The sequence below is a fragment of the Ovis canadensis genome, chromosome 23 (genome assembly GCF_042477335.2).
Source record: "Ovis canadensis isolate MfBH-ARS-UI-01 breed Bighorn chromosome 23, ARS-UI_OviCan_v2, whole genome shotgun sequence".
NCBI classification, from domain to species: Eukaryota; Metazoa; Chordata; class Mammalia; order Artiodactyla; family Bovidae; genus Ovis; species Ovis canadensis.
The window spans coordinates 50,934,270-50,962,148 of record NC_091267.1 but is presented as its reverse complement, the minus strand read 5'-3'; the positions used below and the strand labels follow the sequence as shown (position 1 = coordinate 50,962,148).

The 27,879-nt window shown below is 47.1% G+C and overlaps 1 protein-coding gene across 8 annotated transcripts in view; it reads left to right on the top strand.

Annotated features, from left to right (window-relative positions):
• The first annotated feature begins 1,784 nt into the window (after window positions 1–1,784).
• The window catches only part of LPIN2 (lipin 2), a 76,529-nt gene continuing 50,434 nt past the window's right edge, over window positions 1,785–27,879 (top strand). For 2 of the 8 annotated variants that reach the window (XR_011252276.1, XM_069568335.1), the window contains exon 1: window positions 27,187–27,571. Coding sequence is in view for 2 of the 8 variants with exons in the window: in XM_069568335.1 (XP_069424436.1) it covers window positions 27,485–27,571 (87 nt within the window). In the remaining 6 variants the exon portion in view is untranslated. Of the gene's footprint in view, window positions 2,091–2,206; window positions 2,488–3,581; window positions 3,629–27,185; window positions 27,572–27,879 lie in introns of those variants that run through there. The other 6 variants (XM_069568330.1, XM_069568336.1, XM_069568337.1 and 3 more) reach the window with 6 other exon arrangements.

Genomic DNA, 27,879 nt, shown 5'->3' with positions numbered 1-27,879 from the left:
CCAACTGAGCCACCAGAGAAGTCATGGGCAGGAAGTGAAGGCATATCACGCAACAGGTATTTCATGAGTCTCTGTTTTGCTTATGTAGTGGCGTAATGTAGGTAAATATCAGAGAATGAGGAAATGGTAAACGCTTGAACCTGTCACTCAGATAAGGGATCCAATCTCAGGTAGTTTGGAGAGAGGGAGGATGTGTAGGGCTTCCTGAATGATGAAAGGAAGGAGGCCTGACAATAGTTTCTTCCCAAGCTCTTTCCCAAGGCAGTGAGAATGGCCTTAAAGAAACAGGAAAAGTCTAAGGGGTGGGGGTGGGGGGGGCTGTGGGGAGGAGAAAAGCCAACAAGTAACAGAATACTCAGGTCCCACACTAAGCTAAATTAGGCACTTTACTATGCCTGTATGCTCAGTTGCTAAGTCCTGACTCTTTGCAACCTCATGGACTGGTAGCCTGCCAGGCAACTCTAGTTCATGGGATTTCCCAGGGAAAAATACATTAGTGGGTCGCCATTTCCTTCTCCAGGAGATCTTCCCAAGTTGGGGGTCAAAGCTGCCTCTCCTGCATTGGCAGGCGGGTTCTTTACCACTGAGCCACCAGGGAAGCCTGCTTTAAGTGTAATGGTGTGTGATTCTCAAGACAACCCCAGGAGAAAGGCATTCCTGTTCTCCTTCTATTAACATAGAAAGTAAGGGTCCAATTATTTTTCTCACTTTAATTTCATTTCTCCAGAGCAGAGTAAAACACTCTGAAATACAAAGGGAAACGTCCAGCCTTTGTCTTTGAAAATTTTTATCCACTTGTGAAGCCTGGCACCCAAAAAGGAAACTCTAGAGTCCTTGGGCCAAGGAAACCACCTACGTTTCTGTAGGGCCCTGGTTAAGGATGGGGCAAAGCTTGGCCGAATGCTTGAGAAAGGCAGAAGGAACTTGGAGGAGGAAGTGGTTGTCTGGTTCCTTCTGCAGAGGCCACCCAGGGGCCCTGAGACAGGGAGCTGGTTCCCTGGTCCCAGCCCTGTCAGCCCACACTCGGTGGGAAGAGACTGAACTGCGGCTGGGCTCGGGAGGAGCTTTATATAAATGCCCTACTTTTCAGTATCCTCAAAGCTGTATAAGTTGTCATCCACAGGACGCATACTGAGAAGTTAATGGAATTTGGAAGGAACACATGTATTTCCATTCATAACTTTCAGTGAGGGCATAGGCAGCGAAGAAACAAAAGCCAGTGTGCAACAATAATATCCAGCCCGAGCAATCCATTCCTTTAAATGTATATTTTCAAAGGGGGATGTGTAATAGGATGGGGGTGGGGCGCGGGGAAGTAATCAAACAGATGTGCTACTGGTGATCGAAAGTGGATTATGAAATACTGATGCCTTGTATCTTTTTTGCCCTTTACTGTGTTCAGTCGCATAGGACTCTTTTACAACCCCCTGGACTATCCATGGGAGTCTCCAGGCAAGAATGCTGGAGTGAGGTTCCACTTCCTTCTCTAGGGGACCTTGCAGATCCAGGGATACTGTGCCTCCTGCACTGGCAGGCGGGTTCTTTAGCACTGAGCCACCTGGGAAGCCCCTTTTCTATTTATTCTTTTTGGGCAGTTGGGCTCTAAGATGCTCGTGACGCGCTGCAGGGTTGCCATAGAGACCAGGAGACACTATTATAGAAAGATAACGTTAGGATGGCCCCACGCCGGCCAGAGGCCAGGGCCCGCCGAGCGCAGTGTAGGTGGGAGGCTCGGCGGCTCGCGGGGCCGCGGGCGGGAGGGCGGCGCGTGGCCGGGAGGGGGCGGTGGAGCGGCGGCGTCACGTGGCGGGGCGGGGCCTGCGAGTCGCCCGCCGGCCCGCCCGCCGCCGCTGCTCCGCCGCCCCGCCGCCGCGTCCCATTCATGAGGGCCGCCCGGCTCGGCTGCGGCCCAGGCGGCTCTCGAGGCAGCGGCGGCGGCGGCGGGCTCCCGGGCTCCGCGCGCGCCCCTGGCCGGCCCCGCCCCCCCGGCCGCCCGCGAGCGCGCCCAGCCCGGCGGGTCCTCGCCGAAGCCGTCCGGCCGCCGCCTGCCCTCCGGGCGCCGGCGCGGGCCGGGAGCGGAGTCGCCGCAGGTAAGCGGGGTCGCGGGGCCAGGTCCTCCGCGCGGTGAGGTGGGTGGTGGGGAGGGGCGTCTCCAGCTCGGCTACAGGCCGAGCCCCCTGCCTGCGCCCCCTGCGGGCGGGCAGACGCGGAGAAATTCGGCGCCCCCGGCGCGCGAGCGGAGGGTGACTCCGGGCCCCCTCGCCCGGCCCTGCGGCACTGAGGCGGAGCTGCGGTCCCGGAGACGCTCTGCCGCGCGGGTCCCGGCGAGGGAAGCGCCGCCGGAGGCCGCGTCTCCATCCCGCCCCCAGGCCTGGGGGAGGGGGCCCGGCACGTGATCGCGGCGCGGCCGGGAAGTTGCTGTTATTTCTCTACGGCCGTTCGTTCTCCAAGCTTCTCCGCCTCCGGGCTGTGGACCGGATCCCGAGTGTGAGTAGTTCTCCTCCTCCTCCCCGACCCCCTCCCCGCGCCACATCCCCGTTTGCGTCGACAGTGTGCAAAGGATGGTGAGGTTTTCTCTCTTGCCTTCTGACCCCGGCGGGTCTCCACCTCTCCCGTCGCCCGGGTAGATGGAGACTGTGGGGATGTGGCCTGGAAGACACACTTAGGAAGACCTTTACCAGAAAGATCAGCCTCCCTTTCAGAAAGTGCTGGAATCGGACAGTTCGGAAATGTTAAGAATTAACTTAGCAAACCGCTAGGTTCATTTAAAAATGCACGATTGAAAAAGTGCCCCCCCCCGCCCCCACATGGAAAAAGTGCCCCCCCCCCGCCCCCACATGGAAAAAGTCCCCCTTGCCTTGGTGTCAGGCCAGGCCTAATTGAAGCTCTTTGCCCAGTTTGGATGCTCGTGTTACTGGTTATTGAAACTTGCCCTGGCTAGTTCCTAAAGCTTTGACAACACGTAGCCAGTCCTGAGATCGATTTTGAAGTATTTAGGAATTGTTTAGGGGCCCCCTGATGGCTTATATGTTGATGGTCTGATGTTGATTGTTCTCAGCTGCGGTAACATTGGAAAGGGCGGCAGGTACAGCAGAGGTGGGAGCAGCAAGGGAAGGGCCCCCTAGCGCAGCATCATCTCTGCTGAAGGGGTGGCAGCCTCAGGCCATCCTGGGCACGAGTGTGAAAAGCCCCCAGCCCAGGGGTGGAAGGGCATTGTACCGTGTGGGTGGCCGATTCCCTCCAGTTTCAAAGTGCAGTTGGGGGTGATGTGCAGATTGAAGCACCTCCAGGCCCAGGGGTGGATGGTGAAAGCCAAAGAATGCTAGAAATGAGACTGGTAGGTTCTGTTGTAGTTGATGGCGATGTTGAGAACCAACTAGAGAAGCTTTGTTTTGAAGGGACTGGAAGTGGGAGCATTGGAAAGCCATCTGACACTACAGTAAAGACACTGGTGAGAAGCAGATGATTAGGATCGGCTGGGCTCTGTGTGGTTACTCCGTTGTTCTTGTGGCTGCGAAAGGTGCTCGTCACTGGGGATTGCCACGTTTGGGTTACTGACTGCACCCTCTCTCTCCTATGCTAGACTGTGTCCTAGAAGGCCAGACTCCGGTAGCTGCCAGCTCCCAGGGTAAGGCTAGCTTCTAGAAGCATCTCCGTGGAGGTCTGTAGAATGAAGGTAGGAAGAAGCGGACAGTGTGTCCGAAACAGTGACTCCAGAGCTGGTGGGACTTCCTGAATGAATTCAGCTCTCCTGAATTGTGAGCCCTGGATGCACAGTCCGGGCCATGCCACTCACTGGTGGTAGTGGTGGCTTAGCCACTCTGTCGTGTCGGACTCTTTGCGAGCCCATGGACTGTAGCCTCCCAGGATCCTCTGTCTATGGGGTTTCCCAGGCAAGAATACTGGAGTGGGTTGCCATTTCCTCCTCCAGGGAATCTTCCTGACTCAGGGATCCAGCCTATGTCTCCTGAATTGCAGGTGGGTTCTTCACTGCTGAGCCTCCAGGGAAGCCCCCACTCCGCTGGAGGTGTTCAGTGAACTGATGTGCCTTACAGTGAGCACTTTTCAGTGTTTACATATTAACTTGAGCTTAGAGATAGCTTGGTTCTCTGTGTTGGCAGCTATGCTGCTTCATCCACACGCATTTCCTCATAGGTGGCAGCGGTGACACCCAGCTGGAAGCTTTGTCTAGTTAGGAGGTGGATTCAGCTGCCTCCCGTGGGTGCTTAGCAACCTGTCAGGAAGTGCCCCTTCAAACAAGTCTGCCCACCTTTAATTTAAATCCTTTTGATCCGAGCCCACTCTGTGTGTACGTGTGTGCCCACATTGAGCTGCCCATCTATCACTGGGCAGTGGTTTGGGGCCTTTATTTTGAAAGCCTGTTTTGGTCTGTGCTGTTTCTCTTCATTTAGAAGTAAGTTGTTTTCCTTCTGGCTCCAGAGTCCTCTGACGTATCAGTTGCCTTCTTTATGATGAAACGACACACGGGCTGGTATGCAGCACCTTCTGTTGGCAGTGCGTGCACGCTCAGTTGTGTCCGGCTCTGTGACTCCATGGGCTATAGCCCACCAGGCTTCTCTGTCCATATAGAGTCTCCAGGCAAGAATACTGTAATAGGTTGCCATGCCCCCCTCCAGGGGTACTTTCCAATGCAGGGATTGAACCCGCTTCTCTTGTGTCTCGTGCATTGGCAGGCAGAATCCTATATAAATGCTGTCTTACAACAACTTTGAGGATAGTTACTACAGGCTGGAGCAGGATGCTTTATGACTTTATCTGAGTAATAAAGTATTTAAGTCATTTTGGTGGCTTTGCTGGCTAATAGCGGTGATTTGGGGAATCGACCTTCCCTGCCTTGGGCTTGAGTCTTTTAGTTACACTCTGTCACTCCAGCTAGACACTTCACATGTGTCCTGTCCTATAGTCCAGGGTGAAAGTGGAGAGAGAGTTGCTTGGGATCTGTGTGAGTCCTTGGCAGCAGGAAGCTGGGTCCAGGTGGTCTGGCCTGCTCTGGAACCCTGGGACTGGGGGATTCGGCTCCTAAGTATCCATTCCCTCTAGAGGGAAGAAGGAAAAGAAAATCCGTTAGGAGATAAATGGTGCTGCGATGCAAGATAAAGCCCCATAGTGTGACCTTTGGAATTAAATGATGATAAATTATATTGTACAATCTTGTTTGCTTCACTGATTATAGTTTAAAATCTTTTTTCTTCTGAAGACTTTTAAGTGCTAAATTTCGATGATGCTGTTTGTCAGTTAGACTGCTACAAAGAAATGAAGAAAGGAGCCAGAATGCATTCACCCGGTAAAGCGAGGCTCCTTGGCCATAGCATCAGCCCCTTTCCCTGCCTTCATCTCGGGTCGTACCAGAAGGGTGTGGCCAAACCCCAGGGAGCGGTTTATATGGCTGTTAGGTGGAAAGTGAAAGTCGCTTAGTCATGTCCACCTCTTTTCGACCCCATGGACTGAATAGTCCATGGAATTCTCCAGGCCAGAATACTGGAGTGGGTAGCCATTCCCTTCTCCAGAGGATCTTCCCAACCCAGGGGTCAAACTCCGGTGTCCTACATTGCAGGCAGATTCTTTACCAGCTGAGCCCACAAGGGAAGCCCAAGAATACTGGAGTGGGTAGCCTATCCCTTCTCCAGCAGATCTTCCCAACCCAGGAATTGAACTAGGGTCTCCTGCATCGCAGACAGATTCTTTACCAACTGAACTTTCCGGGGCGGGGGGGGCGGGGGGGGGGGAAGGGTTTAAAATTATTTTTAGACTATTTATATCAAATATATGATTTGAGAGACTACATACAAGTTCAGGGGCTGGGACTAGAAGGTGATCTTTTAAAAAGCCATTTGGAATGTGTGGCCAGTTTTTGTCGTGTTTGCATTTAGAACTTATTATGCAGTGTTGTGTGTATCTGCAGTGTATCTGCATATTTTCAACATGAACTATCCAAATAAGACTTCCCTGCTTCTTCGGAGGAGAAGCATTGGCTCCCAGGAAAGCACTGCTCGCCTTGCCCTGGTAGCTGGTGGATTGTCTTTATCTGACTTTGTTGGCATATGTGAACAGTTTAGATAAAGTCTTCCGTCATTAATCTTATGAACAGTAACTGAGTCTGTTGGCTTTATTTCATTTCATATCCTCATTCATTTTCTGTACCAGTTCCCTTGACTGTTTCGTAATAAAGTTCGTCTGAACTGCATCAACTGATTTTTGTTTCACCCAGGCAGAGTATAAGAATCTGCCTGCAATACGGGAGACCCAGGTTCGATCCCTGTGTCAGGAAGGTCCCCTGGAGAAGGGAATGCCAACCCACTCCAGTCTTCTTGCCTGGAAATCTCATGGACAGAGCTGCCTCAGGGCCTGCAGTCCATGGGGTCGCAGAGAGTTGGACACGACTGAGAGACTAACACTTTGAGAGTATAAGCAAAATTCAGAGTGGTTTGTAAATTCTAAATTGTTTTCAGCTTCTAGCATTTTTTCCATCTTTCCTACTGAAGAATCTAGAATGGTTCTTCTCGCCTGTTTTAGCAAATCTGAGTTTCTCCTGTCTCAATTTCCTCCCAGCCATCTCCACCTGCCTGAACATTTAATCCTCTAGCCGCACTTCCCTTGATTAACATCAGCTGCGGGGAGGCACGCCCTTTGCATGTGGTGATACAGTTGCTTTTTCGTTTGTCCTAGGCTGCTTGGTGTTTGCTCTCAAGTCATCTATGGCTTTCCTCTAGCTGCTCACCAGGGTCAGAGGAAACAACAACTGTTGCCTTAGTTTTCAGACACTCCCTGTGGCCAATCTGCCCCCTTTGCTCTGTAAATAGTGAACCAAAGGGAGTAGAGGAGAGGTGGACTGTTGGATGGAATAAGAAGCCAGATGTAACGGCTTGTTGTATTCTAGTGAAAAGACAGTTTGAAGAGGGAAGGAACCTTTAAACAGGGGCACCGTTGGGGACCGGTCATGGGGACAAGATCTGTAGGTTTACAAGTCTCCGTGAAGGGGAGAGGGAGGAAGGGACAGGTCTTAACGGGTTGATGTATGGAAGGAGTCAGATCCAGGGTGCTCAGGTGGTGGTGCACACCTAGTAACTGAAGGCACCTGTTGCGCGCTCTCCAGTTGTCTTGATTTTTACCTTTTTGGGTCATTTGTTAACTTAGGTGTTGTATATTTTATGTAACATTACAGGGAGTGCAAAGGAACATGGATTTGAAAAGTTTAAGAAACATGATTAAAGACAGTAATATTTCAAAGAGAAGAGGTACCAGTACCTAGGTTTAGAAGTGACTTGGTTTTGGTGAGTATGATTAAGTAATTGTAGATGAAGAGGAGATGCTGAGGGCAGGGAAAACCTCCTTCAGAAACTCTGAAGCTGGGACTAGTGACTTTCTCGCAGGAAGGAAGACGGGTGTATGGCACCAAGTAACATCTTCAGTGGCTGAGTGTCTGCATTTGCCTATTTCTGAAACTTAATGGAAGGGGTGATATTATCCTGTTTTTCAATCTTTACTAAGATGTTTTCCTTTTTATAGAAAAAGGATCATAATTATAAAGAAGTTCATCAGTTAATCTGGAATTGAAATCTACCTGAGAGCCTTTCTTCTGCCTCTGAATAAGCAGAGGCAGTGTGCGGTGGTCAGGATGGTTCTCATCTCTTCATTTAGTGGTGATGTGACGTTTTTTGCTTCTGATAAGCTAGGTGTGTCCTGCTGTACTAGAGACGTGTGGTTTCATTCATTCTGAAAGGCCCTTGAAAGGTAGAAGCTCTTCAATATAAACTCATCCGTTAATTTTATTGTATGATTTTGTATGGTTATCAACTGGGAGACAGTGAAACCATCAGACTGTTCATGTGAATTACGTACTCTGAATTGCTGCTCCCTGGTATGAAGTGGTATTTCCTCTGATGGGGGCGGTTATAGACCTGTGACCCTCGTAAACTGATGTCTTTTCCGAACCAGCATGAGTCAAGGAGTGCTTGGGCTTAGAGGAGACCCCTCGGGGACATACATTTTGTTTCAAGATTCTGTGTGAATATAGTTTTGCCTTATCAGGAGTCTACGTGTAATTATGTTTTCCTTTGTAAAACTTCCAAAGAATCTACCTACATATTTCTTCAAAATTTCAACATTTTTGGATGAATTTTGAGTAACATTAATAGCCATAACCAACCCAATGGAAATGAACTTAAGCAGACTCTGGGAGATAGTGTAGGACAGGAAGCCTGGCATGCTGGAGTCCATGGGGTTGCAGAGAGTCAGACACGAGTTAGCGACTGAACAAAAAAAATAATCGTAACGTCTTTTTACATAAGAACTACACAGAAGCAGGACTTATTTAGGGAAGCATCATTTAAGAGAGAAGGTTTCCATTTTATAACTAAAAACGTGTATTAAACCAGTGCTTTATGAGAAAGAACTGATCTTTTGTTGACCTGGCTCAGCCAGTTCAAAAAACTTGCCTAAGTAATGTTATTTGAAAAGTAAGAATTTGGAATTTGGGGGTCTTTAAAAGATAGCTGCTCCCTCCACTGAGGCTCTCCGTCTGCAGAATGGTGCTGATGTCTACTTTTAGGAACACTCCATGTTTCTAGGAGGTGCTTGATGTTTGTAAGACCTTGTCATCAGCATTGCAGTTACATGATTGAACACTTTCTTAGGTCAAGGCCTTGTGGTTCACACAAGTTATCTCAAGAGTCACGACGACTCTGGGAGGTGGAGATAGCACTCCCATTTTCTAGGTAAAGATGGTGAGGCTGGAAGAGCTTTGCCAAAGGCTGGCAGCTGTGCAGGGGGCGGTGCCGCCCTTGCTGCATCACCACCGCTCTGCCCAAGGACTGTAAGAATTCACCAGTGTCTGCTCAGCAGGCTGGAGCCAGTTTTCGGGCTTTGTTTTGACTTGATTAGGTAACACTGGAGAACTAATTCTTAATGTCAGCGTCTATCAATTGCTAGAAGGCTAGCACTTGCTGTGTAGGCGCCTTGGGTTTCTCTGAGGCATTTATGTCTGAAAGCCAACGGTGCCAGGGCAAGAAGTGCCAGGGAGAGAACCTCGGAGGCCGTGGGCCTGGGACCGTGCTGGAATCAGTGGGACTGTGGTGAGGCCTGGTCCCTCTGCCTGCCCCACCCCGGCACGAGAGCATTGCTGGGCTGAGTTGGAATGGAGCATTTAAAACACGGCCCCTAAATGCTGGCCGAGTATTGTTCTCAGCTGAGTCCCCCAGGACACTGATTCTGTTTAGTGTCGAGAAGGAGAACTGGGCTCAGTTGGACTTCTGGAGACACCGTTTGTCAGAATCCAAGAAGCTCCCTTCCTCAGGGATCTTCCCAGGTACTCTGGACTGTCGACTTGCGTGTCCTCTGTGACTCCCCATTACCTGGGACTGGGCTGAGGGGCTCGGCCCCAAGTCCAGCGTGGCCAAGCTGGATGGGGCTTCCAGCTGTCTCCTCCACGCCGCAGCCTCTCTCCTCCCGTGGGGGCAGCCGGCTGAGACCCCTAATGCTGTCGAATTTGAGGGTTTCTTAATTGGTGCTTTCTTCACTGTATCGTTTGACTCAACTTGCCAATTCCATTGGCAGAAAGATTCTCTCTAATGGAGTTTTAATGGTGTTTTCCTTACTTGTGAATAAATTAACGATTTGGGATTTATCAGCTCTTCAGTACAGGGGAACTTCCCATTAAACAAATACATTCATAGACCTTCAGGAATTTCCACGTTCTTAAATACACTTTTGGCCTTAAGTTGACTCAGTTGTCTCATCTGTAATGTGGAGACAACAATGCCTATACAGCTGGGCTGGTTCTCAGGTTTTGAGTACGATGTGTGTTAAGTGTCAGAGCCTCGATCCACCCCAGGACTGAGGCAGGGTGCCGGACTGGGAGCTCTGGCTAGACGAGGGCAAAGGGCCGGAAGGCAGCAGAACATCCCCCTTGCCCTGAAGTAGCTTGCAGTCTTTTCGGGGGGTTAAGTCTGCTTCTGTGTGAAGCTGGATGGGGAGGGGTTCAAAGGGAGCCAAGGAAGAATCAGAGAGACCTCTGTGCTGGTATTTTTAGCACGAGAATGTGATGTTTGGTTGAAAGATGTTTATGTCTCAGAAATATGATTGCTTCCTGTGCTTAAAATTTCTTCCTTGACCCAGAAACTTTAATCTTTATAGTGTCAAAATAGGAAATATGCTTTTGTAAGTCAGCAGTTTTGTATATATTTTATGTACTATGTCCATTTACAAATTTAAGCCTTGGGATTTTTGCCATCATTTTCGCTCTGGCTGTGTGAATCTTGTTGTCCAGGCCTGTAGGGAGAGCCTTGTCTTTGTATCTGCAAAGTAGAGCTGTCGTCTGTACTTGGTATATATACTGCAGATGAATGCTTAATTTAAAGAAAATTCTATTGCTGTCTGCTTTTTAACTAGTCTCTAAGTAGTTGACATTTTTCTGCAAGCTTCAATCATTTTCATAAAAAAATTTACTTAGATTTATAAAACTATGTGTAATTTTATTCTCTGCTAGTTGAAAAATACTAATATACCTGTATTGCTGTGGTAGCTGATCTTTTTTTTTTTTCCCCAACTGCTGAATGTCATCCTGGTAAAATGCTGGCTGAATCTTTTGCTGATGTCCTTGCCATCAAATGGGAAAGGGCTTCTGTGTAGGGCTTCCTAGGTGGCTCAGATGGTGAAGAATCTGCCTGCAATGTGGAAGACCTGGGTTCGATCCCTTGGTTGGGAAGATCCCCTCGAGGATGGAATGGCTACCCACTTCTGTATTCTTGCCTGGAGAATGCCATGGACAGAGGAGCCTGGTGGGACACATACAGCCCATGGGGTTACAAAGGGTCAGACGTGACTGAGCAACTTTTGCCTTTTTGTTTCTGTGGTAGGACATTTCCCTACCCCACACAAATCATCTGGATAGCGTAATAGGGGCTCTGCTATATTTAAGTTTCCTGGTTCATTTGTTTGGTCTTGTTAATGAAAAGTACCTAACTCTCAAATGGACCACCAGGGCTGATGCTGAGAGTTGGGAAAGAGCTTCTCCTAATTAAAAGCCAAACAAAACCTCATGGTGCTCCTGAGCACTTGGTGTTTATTTCTCTTTTCTCTAGTAGATCGCATTCCGGTAAACAAGATTCTCTTTTATAAGACTGCATCACATAATAAATTTCTCCATCTTAAGACATTTTAAAGTATATGTGTGTATATATATATTTATATGTAGTTTATAAATTCAAATAGTGCTTTGACTACTCTTCCTCACTCTTGATCACTGCTTCCTGAAAGCAACTCCTTTCAACTCCTCTGCCTGTTTTGTGTGGGACTTGGGTGCGTGTGTGTGTGTGTGTGTGTGCACCTCGATAGCTTGGTTTTTCTGATTGGAGGTTTTCTCAGAGAAAGTGACTTCCTGATGTGCGAGGTGAAGAGTCATCTCCTGTATAACCCTCCTTACACACATTTCCTTCCATCCTCCCAACATAACTGTATCATAGTTTATTGTCACAATATTCGGTGTCTATGTTTTCATGACTGAATATGGTTCAGAGCCAAGCCTGTGCAAGGATCCTGTTTCTTCAGCAGTTCGTCTTTGTCTTCTCTGCAGTTAGTTGTTGTGTTGGCGTGTGTGTCAGGCCCCCAGCTTCCGACAGAGCTCCGGACCCCTCGCCTGGGTCCCTGTGACCCTTGCCTGCCTCGGGCCTGCCCTCCCGGTGGGCGGATGCAGGAAGGGCTGCTGGAAGTCAAGGGCCCCTCCCGTCGTGACTGCCTCCCTTGGAGCCGGGAGGCGGGTGCTGCCCCTCCTGTCTGCAGGCACCCGTGGGAACATTCAGTTTGGAAAATCATGGTTTTGACTTGGAAATTTTCTTGGGAGTTGTCGTGGTTTCTGACGTCTCTTCACCAAGGAGGACTTATGAGCACTTTCTGACTGTGTGATCCTCTTTGTTTTTTTTTTTTTTTCCTGCATCCATCTTTCATCTTTCAAAAGCATGACGTCTTCCACTTCCTCTAACCACGCTTTTTGTGCCTGCCAGTTACTGCCCTTGTATTTCTTCCTGTTGACCTGGTGAGTGGATTCCTTTGCTAGGGCTGCCATCACAAAGTGCCACGAATGAGGACTTAAACCCAGAAGCGTGCGATCTCAAAGCTCTGGAGGCCGCGGGTCCGAGGTCGCGGTGTCAGCAGGACTGGGTCCTCCAGGGCCGCCTCTCTTGGTTAGGCACCAGCCTCGGCGTTTCTTGTGGGCGGGCACCGTGAGGGCACTGTGATCTCTTCCTCAGGTTCCCATGGCCTTCTCCCCTGGTGTGCATGTCTGTGTGTGTCTCTCTTTGTCCAGGGCTCCCCTTTGCATAAGGGAGCCAGTCATTCGTTGAGGGCCTGTCCTGACAACCGCATTTCAGCTCAGTTAACCCCTGTAAAGATCCCGCTTCCAGATAAGGTGGCGTTGTGATGTGTTGAGGGTTCGAACACCGACTTGCCCTAGGCCACAGTTCAGCCCAGAAGAACAAGTGTCAGGAGGGAATGCTGATCAGGTAACACCTTCTGTGTCAACAGCGTGTCCTCTTTATTGTAACCTCTTAAAAGATGCTTTTAGTCACATCTGCCTTCACTGAAGATCAGAAAACCACTCTCAGGAAGCAATTTTTTGATTGCACTTGGAGAATTTTGTTCAGAGTCTGTGACTGCTAAAATTTCCACTGGTTTTCTGAATGTTTTATAACTTAGCATCTGAGTCACCTTATTTTCGACTCTGGCCTTGATTCCGCAGTAGTTTGAAGGTTGGCAGAATGCCTAAAGGAAGAGCAGCTGCAGAGCCCTGTGAGAGTAGATCGAAGTCCGTCCCTGCACGTTAGGAGGCCGCAGACCTGTGCTCCGTCTCCCGGGTTAGCTGTGCTGTTTGTCTCTCAGGTGTGGCTTTCCCCTAAAGCCACCCGCTCCACTCCTTCCTCTCTGCACCCTTTGACCTCCTTCGTAGTAGTTAGCCCGGTCTAGCGTTGTCTTTGTCTTTGCCTCTCTCTCTCCTTAGCGTTACAGTGTAAGTGCTGTGCGGGCAGGTGCCTGGTCCCCCAAGTTCACTGCTTGATCCCACCTCAGAATCGAACATTGAACAGCACGTCCAAGTAGATGCTGCTTTTAAACAGATGAATATGGCAAACAGGCTTTGTTTTCCAACATTACAAACGCTGCTTCACTGACCCGCTGTTGCTCTTGGGAATCCTCCTCTCTCTCTCTGAAGGAGCTCGTGTTCCCCGGGGTGGGCCGGGGGAGGAGGGGGCGCTGGCCGCAGCTGCTCTCTCGGTCCACGCAGAGCCCTGAGAGGGATGGCCCCTCCTGACATGTCTGAAAACTCCCCCGGGGCCCTGGTAGGCACAGTGCACAGTCAAACAGGACGTGAAATTCGAGTCGTGTTTGCACTGGCCTAGCTGGAAGGCCCTTCCAGGTTTCCCCGGGCCTTCTGCAGCTGCACCCTGGGATGCCAGAGCTGGGTGGTTGCCTGGGAGTCCACGGCCCTGCCTCCCAGCCTCCTGATCGCCACGTGCTGTCTTACAGTCCCCAGGTGGTTCCAAAAAGAAGAGGAGGAAGTGGTGAATTTGTGCTTCCTGTTCTGAGAGACTTCCCTCTGAGATCCCCAGGGGGGCTGCATTCCTGAGAGTGAAACGCAGGGGACCTGCGGCTGTCTGTGTTATAGGAGCTGAGGCCTCCTGGCCACAGTCATGACATCAGTTAACTAAGCTGATGGGTTGGTGCTTGTTTTTTTTCTTGTTTGTTTAATTGTTGTGCTGCAAGTCATGAGGAAAACCCTCCTCTCCACTGCAGGAGTCACTGAAAGGTGATTGAGGCAGTGAGAGAGGCTGGTCTAATCGTTTATGCGGCAGAAGTCACCTTCTAACTAGGGTTGTGGCACCGGAACGCATCGTGGCTCTCTGAAACCAGGTGAGATCCATTCCCACACAAGGGCTTGGCATTCTGATGCTGGCCAAGGCTGTAGCTTTAACCTCCCTAATACTCCTTTCAATTTAAGTTAGAGAAATACAAGCCTCAAAAATGAACTGTGCATATTCGTGAAGTGTTGAAACCGTCACCTCTCATACAGTGGTTTACAGTCAGCTTTGGTGTTCCTGGAAAATGTATGGAACTTGATGCCTGTGGCAAGGCCTCTGTGAAACCAGATGGTGGGGTGGGGAGGTGGAATGTGGTTCTGTTGTTCTGGGAGAGGGTGTGTGTGTGTGAGAAACTTGCTGCATAGATATGTACGTACATACTGTCCTGGGATGAGAGCAGCCCCCAGTGCCCACCGAGGTGGGACTGGTGGATGGTGATCATTGGTGCACATTATTCATAATGAAAAACACTGACGTTTAAGTAACAGGTGCATATGTTATTAATAAGATCTAAAATTTACCCATAAGCTCTGATTACCTCAAGTGCTTAGTTTTGCACTCCATTACAAATGGCTGATAAGGAATCTGCTCATACTCGTGCAAACAGTGCGTCTGTGAAGGAATGTGAGGAAGAGCCCGTGCAGTCAGGGGCAGTATCTGCGTGTCAGTGACGCTGTCATTCTCACACGTTTGGGAACACCTCATCCTTTTAAAATTGCTTCCAGTCTTGAAATACATCTCTCCATGCTCAATGGTGGAAGATCTTTACCCTTCAAGGTAGGTTGCTGCTACTGCTGCTGCTAAGTCGCTTTAGTCGTGCCTGACTCTGAGCGACCCCATAGACCGCAGCCCACCAGGCTCCCCCGTCCCTGGGATTCTCCAGGCAGGAACACTGGGGTGGGTTGCCATTTCCTTCTCCAGTGCGTGAAAGTGAAGTCGCTCGGTCGTGTCTGACTCTTCGCGACCCCATGGACTGCAGCCTACCAGGCTCCTCCGTCCATGGGATTTTCCAGGCAAGAGTACTGGATTGGGGTGCCATTGCCTTCTCCTCAAGGTAGCTTAGGTTTACGAAAAGAACCAGAAGTCATTCAGAGCAAACCTGGTGGATGAGGCAAGTGAGAGGAATGAACCACAGCTACTTCTGTGCTGTTTAAGGGTTGTGACTGCATAGTGGTGACACTGGCTTTTATCCTGTGTGACACCTAAATTTAAAGAAGAAAAAATTAATAACGTGCTGGACAGTGGTACAAAAATAGGATTGGTTTATTTTGTACCCCTCAGTAGTGATACCCCTCAGTAGTGATTAAAGGAGAGCATTCACATTAAATAGTTAGGTCACGTGTCAGGGTGACTAAGTGGTTTTACACCAAAACTTGGAAGAAGGGAATATGTGGGGAAGATGTCTTCCCGTTGCTTGGGGAGGCCAGTCTAGGGTGGGCGGGGCGCAGGGCGGGGGGTGGGGCGTGCAGGTCTGGAAGGAGTTGGATCTAGCCTTTTTCCCTGAAGACCTCTGCCTACACTTCTCGGGCTCTTCCGACCCAGGTCAGCCCTAGTTTGGCTCTTTGGGGCTGGAATTTCTGAGTCAAGACTCACATGCTGTTTGCACAAATAGACTGCAGGGTAGACCGCTCTTGGGTGGGCCTTAGGGAGCGGGAAATGGTTTGGGAAGCTAAAGTGAGAGCTAAGAAGAGCTGTTGACTGAGTGGGAGTTAAGTCGTAGGTCACTCGTTGACTTTGCTGTGTCCCTCAGTGAGTAGTGGGCTCCTTGGTGGCAGGGGTCCCAGCCTGATATCACCTGTTAGGCTCCTGCGTGACCCAGGTCTTTTCAATGCAGATCTTCCTCTACTTACGAATAGGGTTACATCCTGATGAACTCATCCTAAGTTGAAAACATCCTAAATCGAAAATACGTTTAATATACCCCTTGCCTGCCGTGCATCACAGCCCAGCCTACCTTAAACGTGCTCAGAACACCTCCATTAGCCTAGAGGTGGGCAGGACCAACTGACAGAACCTGTTGTGTCGTGAAGTGCTGACTGTCTCATGTGACAGATTGCTGTCCTGAAAGTGAGGAACAGAATGGTGGGCTGGGTGCAGGATGGCTGTAAGTGTGTCATCATCAGCCCTCGCGACCGGGCGGCTGACTGGCAGCTGGGCCGCCTCTGCCCAGCACGGGAGAGGATCGTAGAGTAGGCAGATCCCTAGCCTGGGAAAAGATCAAAATTCAGAATGCAAAGTAAGGTTTCTGCTGAATGCATGTTGCTTTTGCACCATTATAAAGCTGAGAAGTCGTAAGATGAACCATTGTGAAGTTAAAAATTCACAAGCCAAACCCATTATAGGTTGCGAACAGTCTGTTTCTTAATGAAGGAAGAGGACTAGTACTTGTTAAGTACCTAGCAGTTTCCATGTGCTGCTGTTGCTGAACCAAACTTAGGTCCGCTCATCCACACACAGTAAAGTCGGTCTCCCGACACCAGGTTGTGGTGAAGGAAAGGGCAGTGTTTATTCAGGGCGCCAAGCAGGCAGTCCAGGGCAGCTTGTGCTCAAAACACCTGAGCTCCCCGTGGCTTTCGGTAAAGCATCTTTAAAGGCAAGGAGAGGGAAGGGTGCCCCAGCTGGTGCACAGTTCTCTGATTGGCTGATGGTGTGGTGACAGCATGGTTAACATTGTCAGTCCTTAGGCTCCAGTAGATCTGGGGGCTGTCTGCTCATGGGCCTCAAGTGGTTAATTTCTTCCATTTGGTGGAGGTTTTAGCATCTATAAAACAAGTCAGGAAGTGTTGTTTTGACACATCAGATACTGTTATCTAGGCACTTCAAAGAGGAGCTGCAGCAGAGGCTATGGGGAGGGGGTCTGTCCCTGGAAGGCCCTACAGGGTCCTGCTCAGTTACACAGGAGTCTGAACTCCTTGAACTCTGGAAACAGTCCTCCCTGGTGGACACCGCTGTGACCCCAGCTCTGTGGAGGGGAGGGGTCGTGTGGGGCTCTGGTCAGACTGAAGCTCAGGATGGTTCCGTGTCAGGGAAGCAGGAGAGCCATCATTTAAGACTGCCTAAATTCAGAGCCCAAGCTGTGTGCCTAACCAGAACCAGGGCATAAATACAGGGCCATATGCCGTCCAGATAAACCATGGCTCTCAACTGGAAGGATTTTGCTCCCAGGGGACACTCAGATACGGGGGAGACGTGTTTGGTTGTCTTGGCTGGGGAGATGGCCACAGCATCATGTGGTGAGTTGGGGAGTGGGGGGAGGGCGGGTAAGAGATGCTGCTCCCTCTGCACACTGGCGAGGTTTTCCTGCATCCGCAGCGCTTTTCTGTTTGGTGTTTTGAAAATGGCCATCGATAAGTATGAAGTGGTATTTCTTTGTAGTTTTATTTGCATTTAATGATTAACCATGGTAAGCATCTTTCATGTACTTAACTGGCCATTTGTGTATCTTCACAGACATACTTGTGCAGGTCTTTTGCTGATACTTGGATAGGGTTGCCTTTATGTTGTTGAGTTGTGCACAAGTTCTTTACATATTGTGGACATGAAACTGTTATTAGATATGTGATTTGCAGGTATTTTCTCCCATTCTGTAGTTTGTCATTTCACTTTTTTGATAAGGTCCTTTCATGCAGGGGAAAAAGTTTTAAATTTTGATGGAACGCAATTTATCTCTCATTACTCATGTTTTTGGTGTTATATCTAAGAATCATTGAGTTTCATGGTTTTACCTCCCATTTTTAGGTCTTTGATCTGTTTTGAGCTAGTTATTCTATAAGAAGTGTCATACACAATAGGTCTTCTGTATGTGTGAATTAGACACCTACAGTGTGGTTAGACAGACAGGCTCTGGAGTTGGGGCTCTCTCTACACCATGTGTTGAAGAGACTGTTCTTTCCCCATTGAATAGGATTGGCACCCTTGTCAAAAACAATTGGCCTTAGATGTTTGGGTGTGTTTCTGGATGCCGGCTTCTATTCTGTTGGTCTGTATGTTTATCTTTATGCAAGTACCACATAATGTTGATTACTATGGCTTTATAACAAGATTTGGAATTAGGAACTTTGTTCTTCTTCTTCAAGGTTGTTTTGGCCCCTTGCAATTCTATGTCAATTTGAGGATAGACTCTATTTCGGCAGGAAAAAAAAAAAAGGTCTGTTAGGGTTTTGATAAGATTGATTTGAATCTATAGATGGCTTTGGGTAGTATTGACATCTCAGCAGTGTTGTAGCCATGAACGCGAGGCTGTTTACTTTAGTCACTTTAAATTCTATTTATTTATTCTATTTACTTTAGTCACTTTAGACTTCTTTTAGCAATGTTTTGTGATTTTAAATATGCAAATATTCACCTCCTCGGCTACATTTATTCCTAGATAGCTTATTCTTTTAGATTTATTTTATTTGCGATTTTAAAAATACTTAGCACCTCAAATTTGAATTCCAAATTGTGTTATGTCCTAGAAGTTACTATGGAGACATCTTGAGGTTTCAGTAAGTGGATTGGGGTTTGAACATGGATTTGGCACTTAAAAAAATTTGCTCCCTCTGAGCCTCTATTTCTTCATCTGTAAAGTACAAGGATAAAGCAAATCTATCTACACGGAAGTTGTATAGATCAGAGATAAGACTGATCTCTGTTCGTTTCCAAGGCAAACCATTGAATATCACTGTAATCCAACTCTATGCCCCAACCAGTAATGCTGAAGAAGCTGAAGTTGAACGGTTCTATGAAGACCTACAAGACCTTTTAGAACTAACACCCAAAAAAGATGTCCTTTTCATTATAGGGGACTGGAATGCAAAAGTAGGAAGTCAAGAAACACCTGGGGTAACAGGCAAATTTGGCCTTGGAATGCGGAATGAAGCAGGGCAAAGACTAATAGAGTTTTGCCAAGAAAATGCACTGGGTCATAGCAAACACCCTCTTCCAACAACACAAGAGAAGACTCTATACGTGGACATCACCAGATGGTCAACACTGAAATCAGACTGATTATATTCTTTGCAGCCAAAGATGGAGAAGCTCTATACAGTCAGCAAAAACAAGACCAGGAGCTGACTGTGGCTCAGATCATGAACTCCTTATTGCCCAATTCAAACTTAAATTGAAGAAAGCAGGGAAAACCACTAGACCATTCGGGTATGACGTAAATCAAATCCCTTATGATTATACAGTGGAAGTGAGAAATAGATTTAAGGGACTAGATCTGATAGTCAGAGTGCCTGATGAACTGTGGATGGAGGTTCGTGACATTGTACAGGAGACAGGGATCAAGACCATCCCCATGGAAAAGAAAGACAAAAAAGCAAAATGGCTGTCTGGGGAGGCCTTACAAATAGCTGTGAAAAGAAGAGAAGCGAAAAGCAAAGGAGAAAAGGAAAGATATAAGCATCTGAATGCAGAGTTCCAAAGAATAGCAAGAAGACATAAGAAAGCCTTCTTCAGCAACCAATGCAAAGAAGTAGAGGAAAACAACAGAATGGGAAAGACTAGAGATCTCTTCAAGAAAATTAGAGCTACCAAGGGAACATTTCATGCAAAGATGGGCTCAGTAAAGGACAGAAATGGACCTAATAGAAGCAGAAGATACTAAGAAGAGGTGGCAAGAATACACAGAAGAACTGTACAAAAAAGATCTTCACAACCCGGATAATCACAACGGTGTGATCTCTCATCTAGAGCCAGACATCCTGGAATGTGAAGTCAAGTGGGCCTTAGAAAGCATCAGTACAAACAAAGCTAGTGGAGGTGATGGAATTCCAGTTGAGCTATTTCAAATCCTGAAAGATGATGCTGTGAAAGCGCTGAACTCAATATGCTAGCAAATTTGGAAAACAGCAGTGGCCACAGGACTGGAAAAGGTCAGTTTTCATTCCAATCCCAAAGAAAGGCAATGCCAAAGAATGTTCAAACTACCACACAATTGCACTCATCTCACATGCTAGTAAAGTAATGCTCAAAATTCTCCAAGCCAGGCTTCAGCAATACATGAACCGTGAACTCCCTGACGTTCAAGCTGGTTTTAGAAAAGGCAGAGGAACCAGAGGTCAAATTGCCAACATCCGCTGGATCATGGAAAAAGCAAGAGAGTTCCAGAAACACATCTATTTCTGCTTTCTTGACTATGCCAAAGCCTTTGACTGTGTGGATCACAATAAACTGTGGAAAATTCTGAGAGAGATGGGAATACCAGACCACCTGACCTGCCTCTTGAGAAATTTGTATGCAGGTCAGGAAGCAACAGGTAGAACTGGACATGGAACAACAGACTGGTTCCAAATAGGAAAAGGAGTACGTCAAGGCTGTATATTGTCACCCTGCTTATTTAACTTCTATGCAGAGTACATCATGAGAAACGCTGGACTGGAAGAAACACAGCTGGAATCAAGATTGCCGGGAGAAATATCGATAACCTCAGATATGCAGATGACACCACTCTTATGGCAGAAAGTGAAGAGGAACTAAAAAGCCTCTTGATGAAAGTGAAAGAGAAGAGTGAAAAAGTTGGCTTAAAGCTCAACATTCAGAAAACGAAGATGATGGCATCTGGTCCCATCACTTCATGGGAAATAGATGGGGGAACAGTGGAAACAGTGTCAGACTTTATATTTTTGGGCTCCAAAATCACTGCAGATGGTGATTGCAGCCATGAAATTAAAAGATGCTTACTCCTTGGAAGAAAAGTCATGACCAACCTAGACAGTATATTCAAAAGCAGAGACAATACTTCACCGACTGAGGTCCATCTAGTCAAGGCTATGGTGTTTCCTGTGGTCATGTATGGATGTGAGAGTTGGACTGTGAAGAAGGCAGAGTGCCGAAGAATTGATGGTTTTGAACTGTGGTGATGGAGAAGACTCTTGAGAATCCCTTGGACTGCAAGGAGATCCAACCAGTCCATTCTGAAGGAGATCAGCCCTGGGATTTCTTTGGAAGGACTGATGCTAAAGCTGAAACTCCAGTACTTTGGCCACCTCATGCTGAGAGTTGACTCATTGAAAAAGACTCTGATGTTGGGAGGGATTGGGGGCAGGAGGAGAAGGGGACGACAGAGGATGAGATGGCTGGATGGCATCACGGACTCGATGGATGTGAGTCTGAGTGAACTCCGGGAGTTGGTGATGGACAGGGAGGCCTGGCGTGCTGCGATTCATGGGGTCACAAAGAGTCGGACATGACTGAGTGACTGAACTGAATGGTTGCAAAGGACTGGCTCCAGAGTTTAACTCAGTTAAAAATATTAGAGAAAGAATGCTAGGTTGCCAGTATTGTGTTTTCTTGTATGGTTTCAATGTAAATACTGACTTAGCAGCAGCAGTAAAGCTGACATAAGGCTTTACCTTCAGTGAAGGGTGCAACTACTCCTGCCATCTTGGAATTGAGTTCTGTATGTGTGTGATGTAACTGGGTGCTAAGTCGCTTCCGTCGTGTCCGACTCTGTGCAACCCCAGAGACGGCAGCCCACCAGGCTCCCCGTCCCTGGGATTCTCCAGGCAAGAACACTGGAGTGGGTTGCCATTTCCTTCTCCAATTCGTGAAAGTGAAGTCACTCAGTCGTGTCCGACTCTGCAACCCCATGGACTGCAGCCTACCAGGCTCCTCCATCCATGGGGTTTTCCAGGCAAGAGTACTGGAGTGGGTTGCCATTGCCTTCTCCGATATAACTGGGTACCAGTACTGCAGTTTTTAATTTTTTTTTTTAATTCATCTTAGAATCCCAGGGACGGGGGAGCCTATGGGGTCACACAGATTCAGACACGACTGAAGTGACTTAGCAGCAGCAGCAGCAGGGGAGCTTTATAATGAAGTGAAAGGCGCTCGGTCGTGTCCGACTCTTTGCGACCCCATGGACTGTATGATCCATGGAATTCTCCAGGCCAGAATACTGGAGTGGGTAGCCTTTCCCTTCTCCAGGGGAACTTCCCAACCCAGGGATCGAACCCAGGTCTCCCGCATCACAGGCGGATTCTTTACCAGCTGAGCCACAAGGGAAACCCTTATATTGCAGTAAGCAGATCCAACCTCTGAAAGACAGTCATCTCAGAATTCTGAGTTTTTATTGTATTTTAAATTTCACTGGTTAAATAAAACCTGGTAACAGACATAAATATAGCATTAGAATGTTCCAACTGAAAGTAAATTCCTCAAGTTATTCTCATAGCAGTGTGTTTCAAGCCTTGTTTGCCATTCATTTCCCGAAGAACACGAATGAACCTGCGCACAAGAAGAGATCCCGTGTGTTCTCATGGGGAAGCAGGGCTGATGCGCGTGCAGGCAGCTGAGAAACAGGGAGGTTTGGAAAGAATCAAAAGTGGGAGAGCAGGCTGACCGCATAAACCAAGTGGGCTCTCCAGACTCCTTTGGAAGCCCGTTTGAGCCTGCAGAGCATCTGTCCTGTGGGCTGACTCTGATCAGCACTCATGAGGATTCTTGATTAAAATGATAATCCCAGCGGCTTGGGTGGTATTTTCTTTAAGCCTGCTAATATAAAAGTAAGCAAGCTGTGAATTAAACACCAGCAATACAGTTGAAAGCAGAGATTCTGGAGTCAGACAGGCCCTCACGTACATCCTGGCTTTTCCATGTAAGATGTGAACTGGTTCTTGCTCTTGGTGACAGTTCATCCTCTGTGCACTTGTCTCTTGAAATCCTAGTGTACTTATTATTTGTATGAATTTTATGTGTAATGGAATTTTTACTTCCCCGCCAAGAAACTGCACATCCAGGTGATTACTGCTGAGTTCCTGGCTTCTGAGTACTTAACTCAGCACTATGGTAGCAACTCATTTATCTAGATGGAAGACTGCAGGAAGGAGAGTACCAGCTAATCACCAATATTTTTAAAGCAAAGAAAATTGTAAGTAATTTTTTGAAGGAGGTGAAATCGCAGCAACAAAAATAATTAAAACAGCTCTTGCTAGTTTTTCTCAAGTGGTCCAGATATTCAGTGAGAAATGTACAGAACCTGAGGAATGTGAACCTGACTGACACAGGCCCCTACAGGATACTGATCAGTTTGTGACATTTTCTCCTGTTCTTCTCCGGATTGTGTTAATGATACCGTCGGCCTTTGCTCATTGTTAGTTCCCCGGGCAGCTCTAAGCCATTCCACGTGGAGCAGCATGGCGACACCCAGCCTGTGCCCCACTCCCCACCCCCAGCAGCATCTGCCGCAGTGGCTGTGTGCTCCTGCCAGGTGTAAGGTTATAGCAGAGAATTGGCTACTAAAAGGTTGGAGCACCACACTTTTTAAATTATGTGCAGTTTTTTTAAATTTGAGAATACAACAGGGATTTCTAGAGTGCGAGTGAAATGGGGAGACATAGCCATCATACAGAAGCTTGCTTATTATTCTTAGGGATTTGCCCCTGCATGTCACCATGGGGGCAGGACCATTGCAAACTACTGTTCATAGGGTGAAAGGGGAGACTAGAAAGACAAATGTTTAAACAGGAACAGTTACGAGGAACAGGACACAGACACATACCTGCAAGTGAGGCAGCTGCCCTGGGGTTTCCCGTTTGGCTTTATTTTCGTGAAAGTGTTGTCCAGGATGTTGGACACAAGTCAAGCCATGGTTCTTCTGATCTTTCATTGGGCTGTTTAAGCTTTACTCTTAATGGTCACACACTTGACTCTTGCAGACTAGTAGTATTCCGGTCTCAAAATTTTGGGTGAAAGTTTGACTTAGAAACATTAGTATCAGAGTATGAGAGCTCAGAGGTGGTTTAGTCCCAAATTCCTTATGCTGGAATGTTCACTGAGGACATTCTAGGCCATTTGTTCAGTAACTGTGGTACCTCAACCCCCGAAATTGGTAGAAGAAAACTTTGACCATTTAGCCTTAAAAAAAAAAAAAAATTAAATGGACGTTTCAAAGTAGACTGTAAAAATGTTGAATTTTAAATGTAAGATGTACGTCATCAAGATTATTGTTGGGAGAGTTGATTTAAGCTGGGTGTTCTGCCCTCACGAGACCCTTCTGTTTTTTTTTTTGCCTCTGTTCTAAAAAGACCTGCTTATGTTTGATTGTTCGTTCATTCACGGCTCAGGTGAAAACTGCCACTAGCTAATGCTGTTTAGAGTTTGGTGGTTGGGTATGTGAGGACACGATGAGACACTGGAGCTTGAGTAGACTAGATGGCCATTCTCCAAAAAATGGCTGAGCTAGGGAAGTTTGGAAAACCTCAGAGGAGTATCAGGTTTTTCTCCTGTCTTTGAAGAAGGCGTTATCAGTCCCTTTCGGATTGTTTTCATAGGCAAACGTTAATTATGAGTAACTCCAGATATGGAAGGAAAAACGTCTTAGGCGTTGGTGTAGTCTGTGGTCCTTGTACGTTTCTGTCTGCCAGGAGGGGCCTTGGAAATGCGCAGTGCATTCCTTCAGGGTAGGGTAGTTATGGTGGAGATCGTGAAGTCTTTGTAACTGAGGCTAAAAAAATTTTTTCATCATATATTTTACTAATGAAAACTTTTTAGAAAGTTTTCTCACCTCTTCATTGATTTGTTGTTGTTTAATTGCTAAGTGGTGTCCAACTCTTTGTCATCTCATAAACTGTAGCCCACCAGGCTCCTCTGTCCATGGGATTTTCCAGGCAAGAATACTGGAGTGGGTTGCCATCTCCTTCTCCAGGGGATCTTCCCCACCCAGGGATCGAACCCACATCTGCACTGGGAGACAGATTCTTTACCACTGAGCCACCAGGGAAGTCCTCTTCATTGGTAATTCAGTGTTGCTATTCCACATCGTGACCACTTGGGGGAGTAGATTGCATATCAATATTTTCATGTTTTGCGTTAAAAACAAGACTATAACTTGGTGGCGTAAAGATATTTCTGTTTAACCAATTAGCAAATTTCATGTTAGGAAATTTTAAATTCTTATACTTTGCTAAGTTCTTTATACCTGATCCCATACTTATATGGGATTAGTAGTGGAAAAAAATAAAGAAGGTATATATTTTACATGCGTCATCAGCTATGGAATCTGAATAAGATTCTGACTCTCCTGACCAGCATTTTAGTTTTATGTCCCTATGCTAGATTTCAAGAAGTTTTTTTTTTTCTTGAAAGATTTAAGTCTTAGAAAAAAAGACTTCCAAGTACCCTTTTAAAAAAAAAATACTATTGAAGATGCTAGGCAATAATAAAAAGTAGTTTTTCTCAATGCTCAACCGTTTATTCTTATCTTAGCCTGTAGAGAAAAAAGTCAGTAGTATTTTTCTTTGAAAATAGTCATAGAGGTGATTAAGAATGGTTGGTTGTGATTTCCACCTTTTTATTGACTCAAGTCTGAAAAGCGCCACCACCAAGTCAGGGAACTGTCGGGTCCCAGCCTGGGATCAGGTGGCGTCTGGGCACTGCAGGGGGCAGCAGAGGCGAGTGCCCTATGAGGGGAATCGGTGTTGGGAGATTGAGCTCGCCTTCCGTCTGGGTCCGTGGTCCACGCTCCTTGAGTCAGAGTCTCTGTGAGTCGTGGGTCCGGACCTCACAGTGACGCCAGCACCCAGGCTCCCTGGAAGCCCGGGTGGCTGGCCTGGGGCTGGCTCGTTGTGTAAGAGGCGGTGACGTCAAGGCTGTGGACAGCCTCTGCCCGCCTGGCTCAGGCCTCCTTCCCTGTCTCTCTGTGACCCTTCCCCCAGCACTTCCGCCTGGGGCCTCAACCTGGCATCACAGACAAAAGCACTGACCAGAAATCAGTGCCGGCCGAGCGGGTGGCCTTGGGCGAGCTGCCTCTCTGGGCCTCAGTTTCCTCACCTGTAAAAGGGATCACGTTTTCCCACCAGCATGTTTTCTTGTCTTCTCCAGCTTGTTTGCCCTGCTTTCCTCTCTTCGCCTCCTCAGCTTCCTCGTGGCTTCTCTGGACACTCCTTTCTCATCTCTCCTCACTTCCCTGCTCCTGACCTCCCACTTCTCCTTCTGTTTTTTCCCAAGGGCCACACCTCAGGGTGGGTTCTTTTTTACCATCTGATGTTGAGGATCCGGGCCTGCCAGCGGTACGTGGAGGAAGGAAGAGGCCTACATTTTTATGCATTGTGTAATAGACTCCTAAAATCGCTTCTTTTTTCAAGTGGAGGGGGTTTGTGTACATGGAGTGTGTGGACTTGGATCACAAGCACCTGGGCCTGCACATGAATGTCTGGTGGGCTAGGCACCAGGCAGTGCGACATGTTGTATACAGGATACATTTTCCTATTTCTAATTTTGGTTAAATTTAAAAATTTTACCGTTTAACATTTTTGTTTGTGTATCTTGGCGGGTCTGTTGCTGTAGTAAACATTACCAACACCACCCTCCTTGGTCAAACATTTGGAAATTTTGTGTTTGATGTTTAGAGATAGAGAAAAAGTTGAATAACATGAACATTATTAAACACCTGACGATCGGTTAGTGTGATGAGAACTCCTGTCACCTTCAGCTCTTCATTATGGATTCCTTTCCACCCTTGTTCTCAAGGCTGTCTCAGGATCCCAAAGTTGTGCTCCAGTAGAAATATTAATATAATAGGAACCCCATGTGGCATTTCGTAACTTCTAGTAACATTAAAAGGTAAAAAGAGAAACGTAGGTAAAATTAAAATATATCTTGTTTAACTCAGTATATACAGAGCATTTTCATATCAACAAGTAACCTTATATAAACCTTACTTCACATTCTGCTTTTCTTCTGTGTGTTTTATGCTCACAGCATAAAACAGTTGGCACTGGCCACATTTTTAAACATATCCATGTGAGTAACGCCTATTTGTAACAGACAGTCCTATACACTGGCTTGCAAAATATGGTATATTTAAATTTAAAAATTAATGTGTTTTGTCTGTGTGTAAGTGTGTTTTAGGTTTTTAGAAAAATTCACTTGTTTCTATATACTGACTTATTAAGAGCTGAAAAGGAAATGCCAGGATGTTTGAACTGTCCTACTCTTGAAGTTAAATTATTATTATTATAATATTATTATTATTTGTGTGTGCTATTGCATTAATATAACTAATGTACGTTAGTATACAGTAACATTTTTATAATTTGTTCATTATTTACAGTGCTGAGTAGGCTAGCTCCCATTCAGAACTGTGAAAATATACTGGGTCATTCCAGTATGACAGAGTAAAACATTCAGTGACTGAGTTCTAAAAAGCATATGTCTCCTGTCTTTGTTGCCTAGAAAACATATGAACTATTTCCCCTTGCATGATTAATTTATTGAAGATGACTTTTCTGTATGTGTGGTTACTTTTATTTCTAAAAGTGAGGATGTGATTGATCTGGGGAATCATTAACTCAATCCGTGTCCCGTGTCATGGAAGGGCAGTGAGGCCCCTGTGCCCAGGCAGGACTTGGTACCTATCAGTGTAAACACCCGGCACAGCCCGTCCCATGCCCCTGCTTATCTCCTCCAGAGAGATGGGGTTGAGGCGTTTTCAGCAAATCTTACTGGTAAAGTCATGCCTGTATTGCCTTTTTTTTTTTTTTAAGAGCCATTTCCTTTCAGTTTTAACCATATTACTGTGTCGGCAAACAGTCTGCCTCAGTTTGTCAGCAGAACAGCTTTCTGTTTTGTTAACTTAGAAGCGTGCCGTCATCTCTGAGAAAGGCATGCCGCTGATGAACTAGTTCAGTTTTAAGATGTTTTACTTAGATGAAGACAGTGAAGATGAGGAGGAGAAGGTTCCTGAAGGTGTTTACCATGGAAAGGCCCCTGCTGGCATCCTGGTGAGTGACATCCACCAGCACACCACCACCCCCACGCACCCCACCCCACCCCCAACACCAACCTGGAACCTGCTGCGAGAAGGGGGCAGGGCAGGGCGCCCACCAGGGAAAGCAGTGATACCTTTCTTTGGAGGGTGTAGCATCAGAATGACTTTCATACTAAGAATTTGAACTGAGTTGTAGTCAACAGAAGTCTTTGCGTGCCTGCTCTCCCTCGCTCACTCTACACCATCTTTCCACCCTTCTCTATTGACTATTTAACGAATAATAACTTTATGCCTGGAAAAAAACTGAAACTGCTGGTGTAA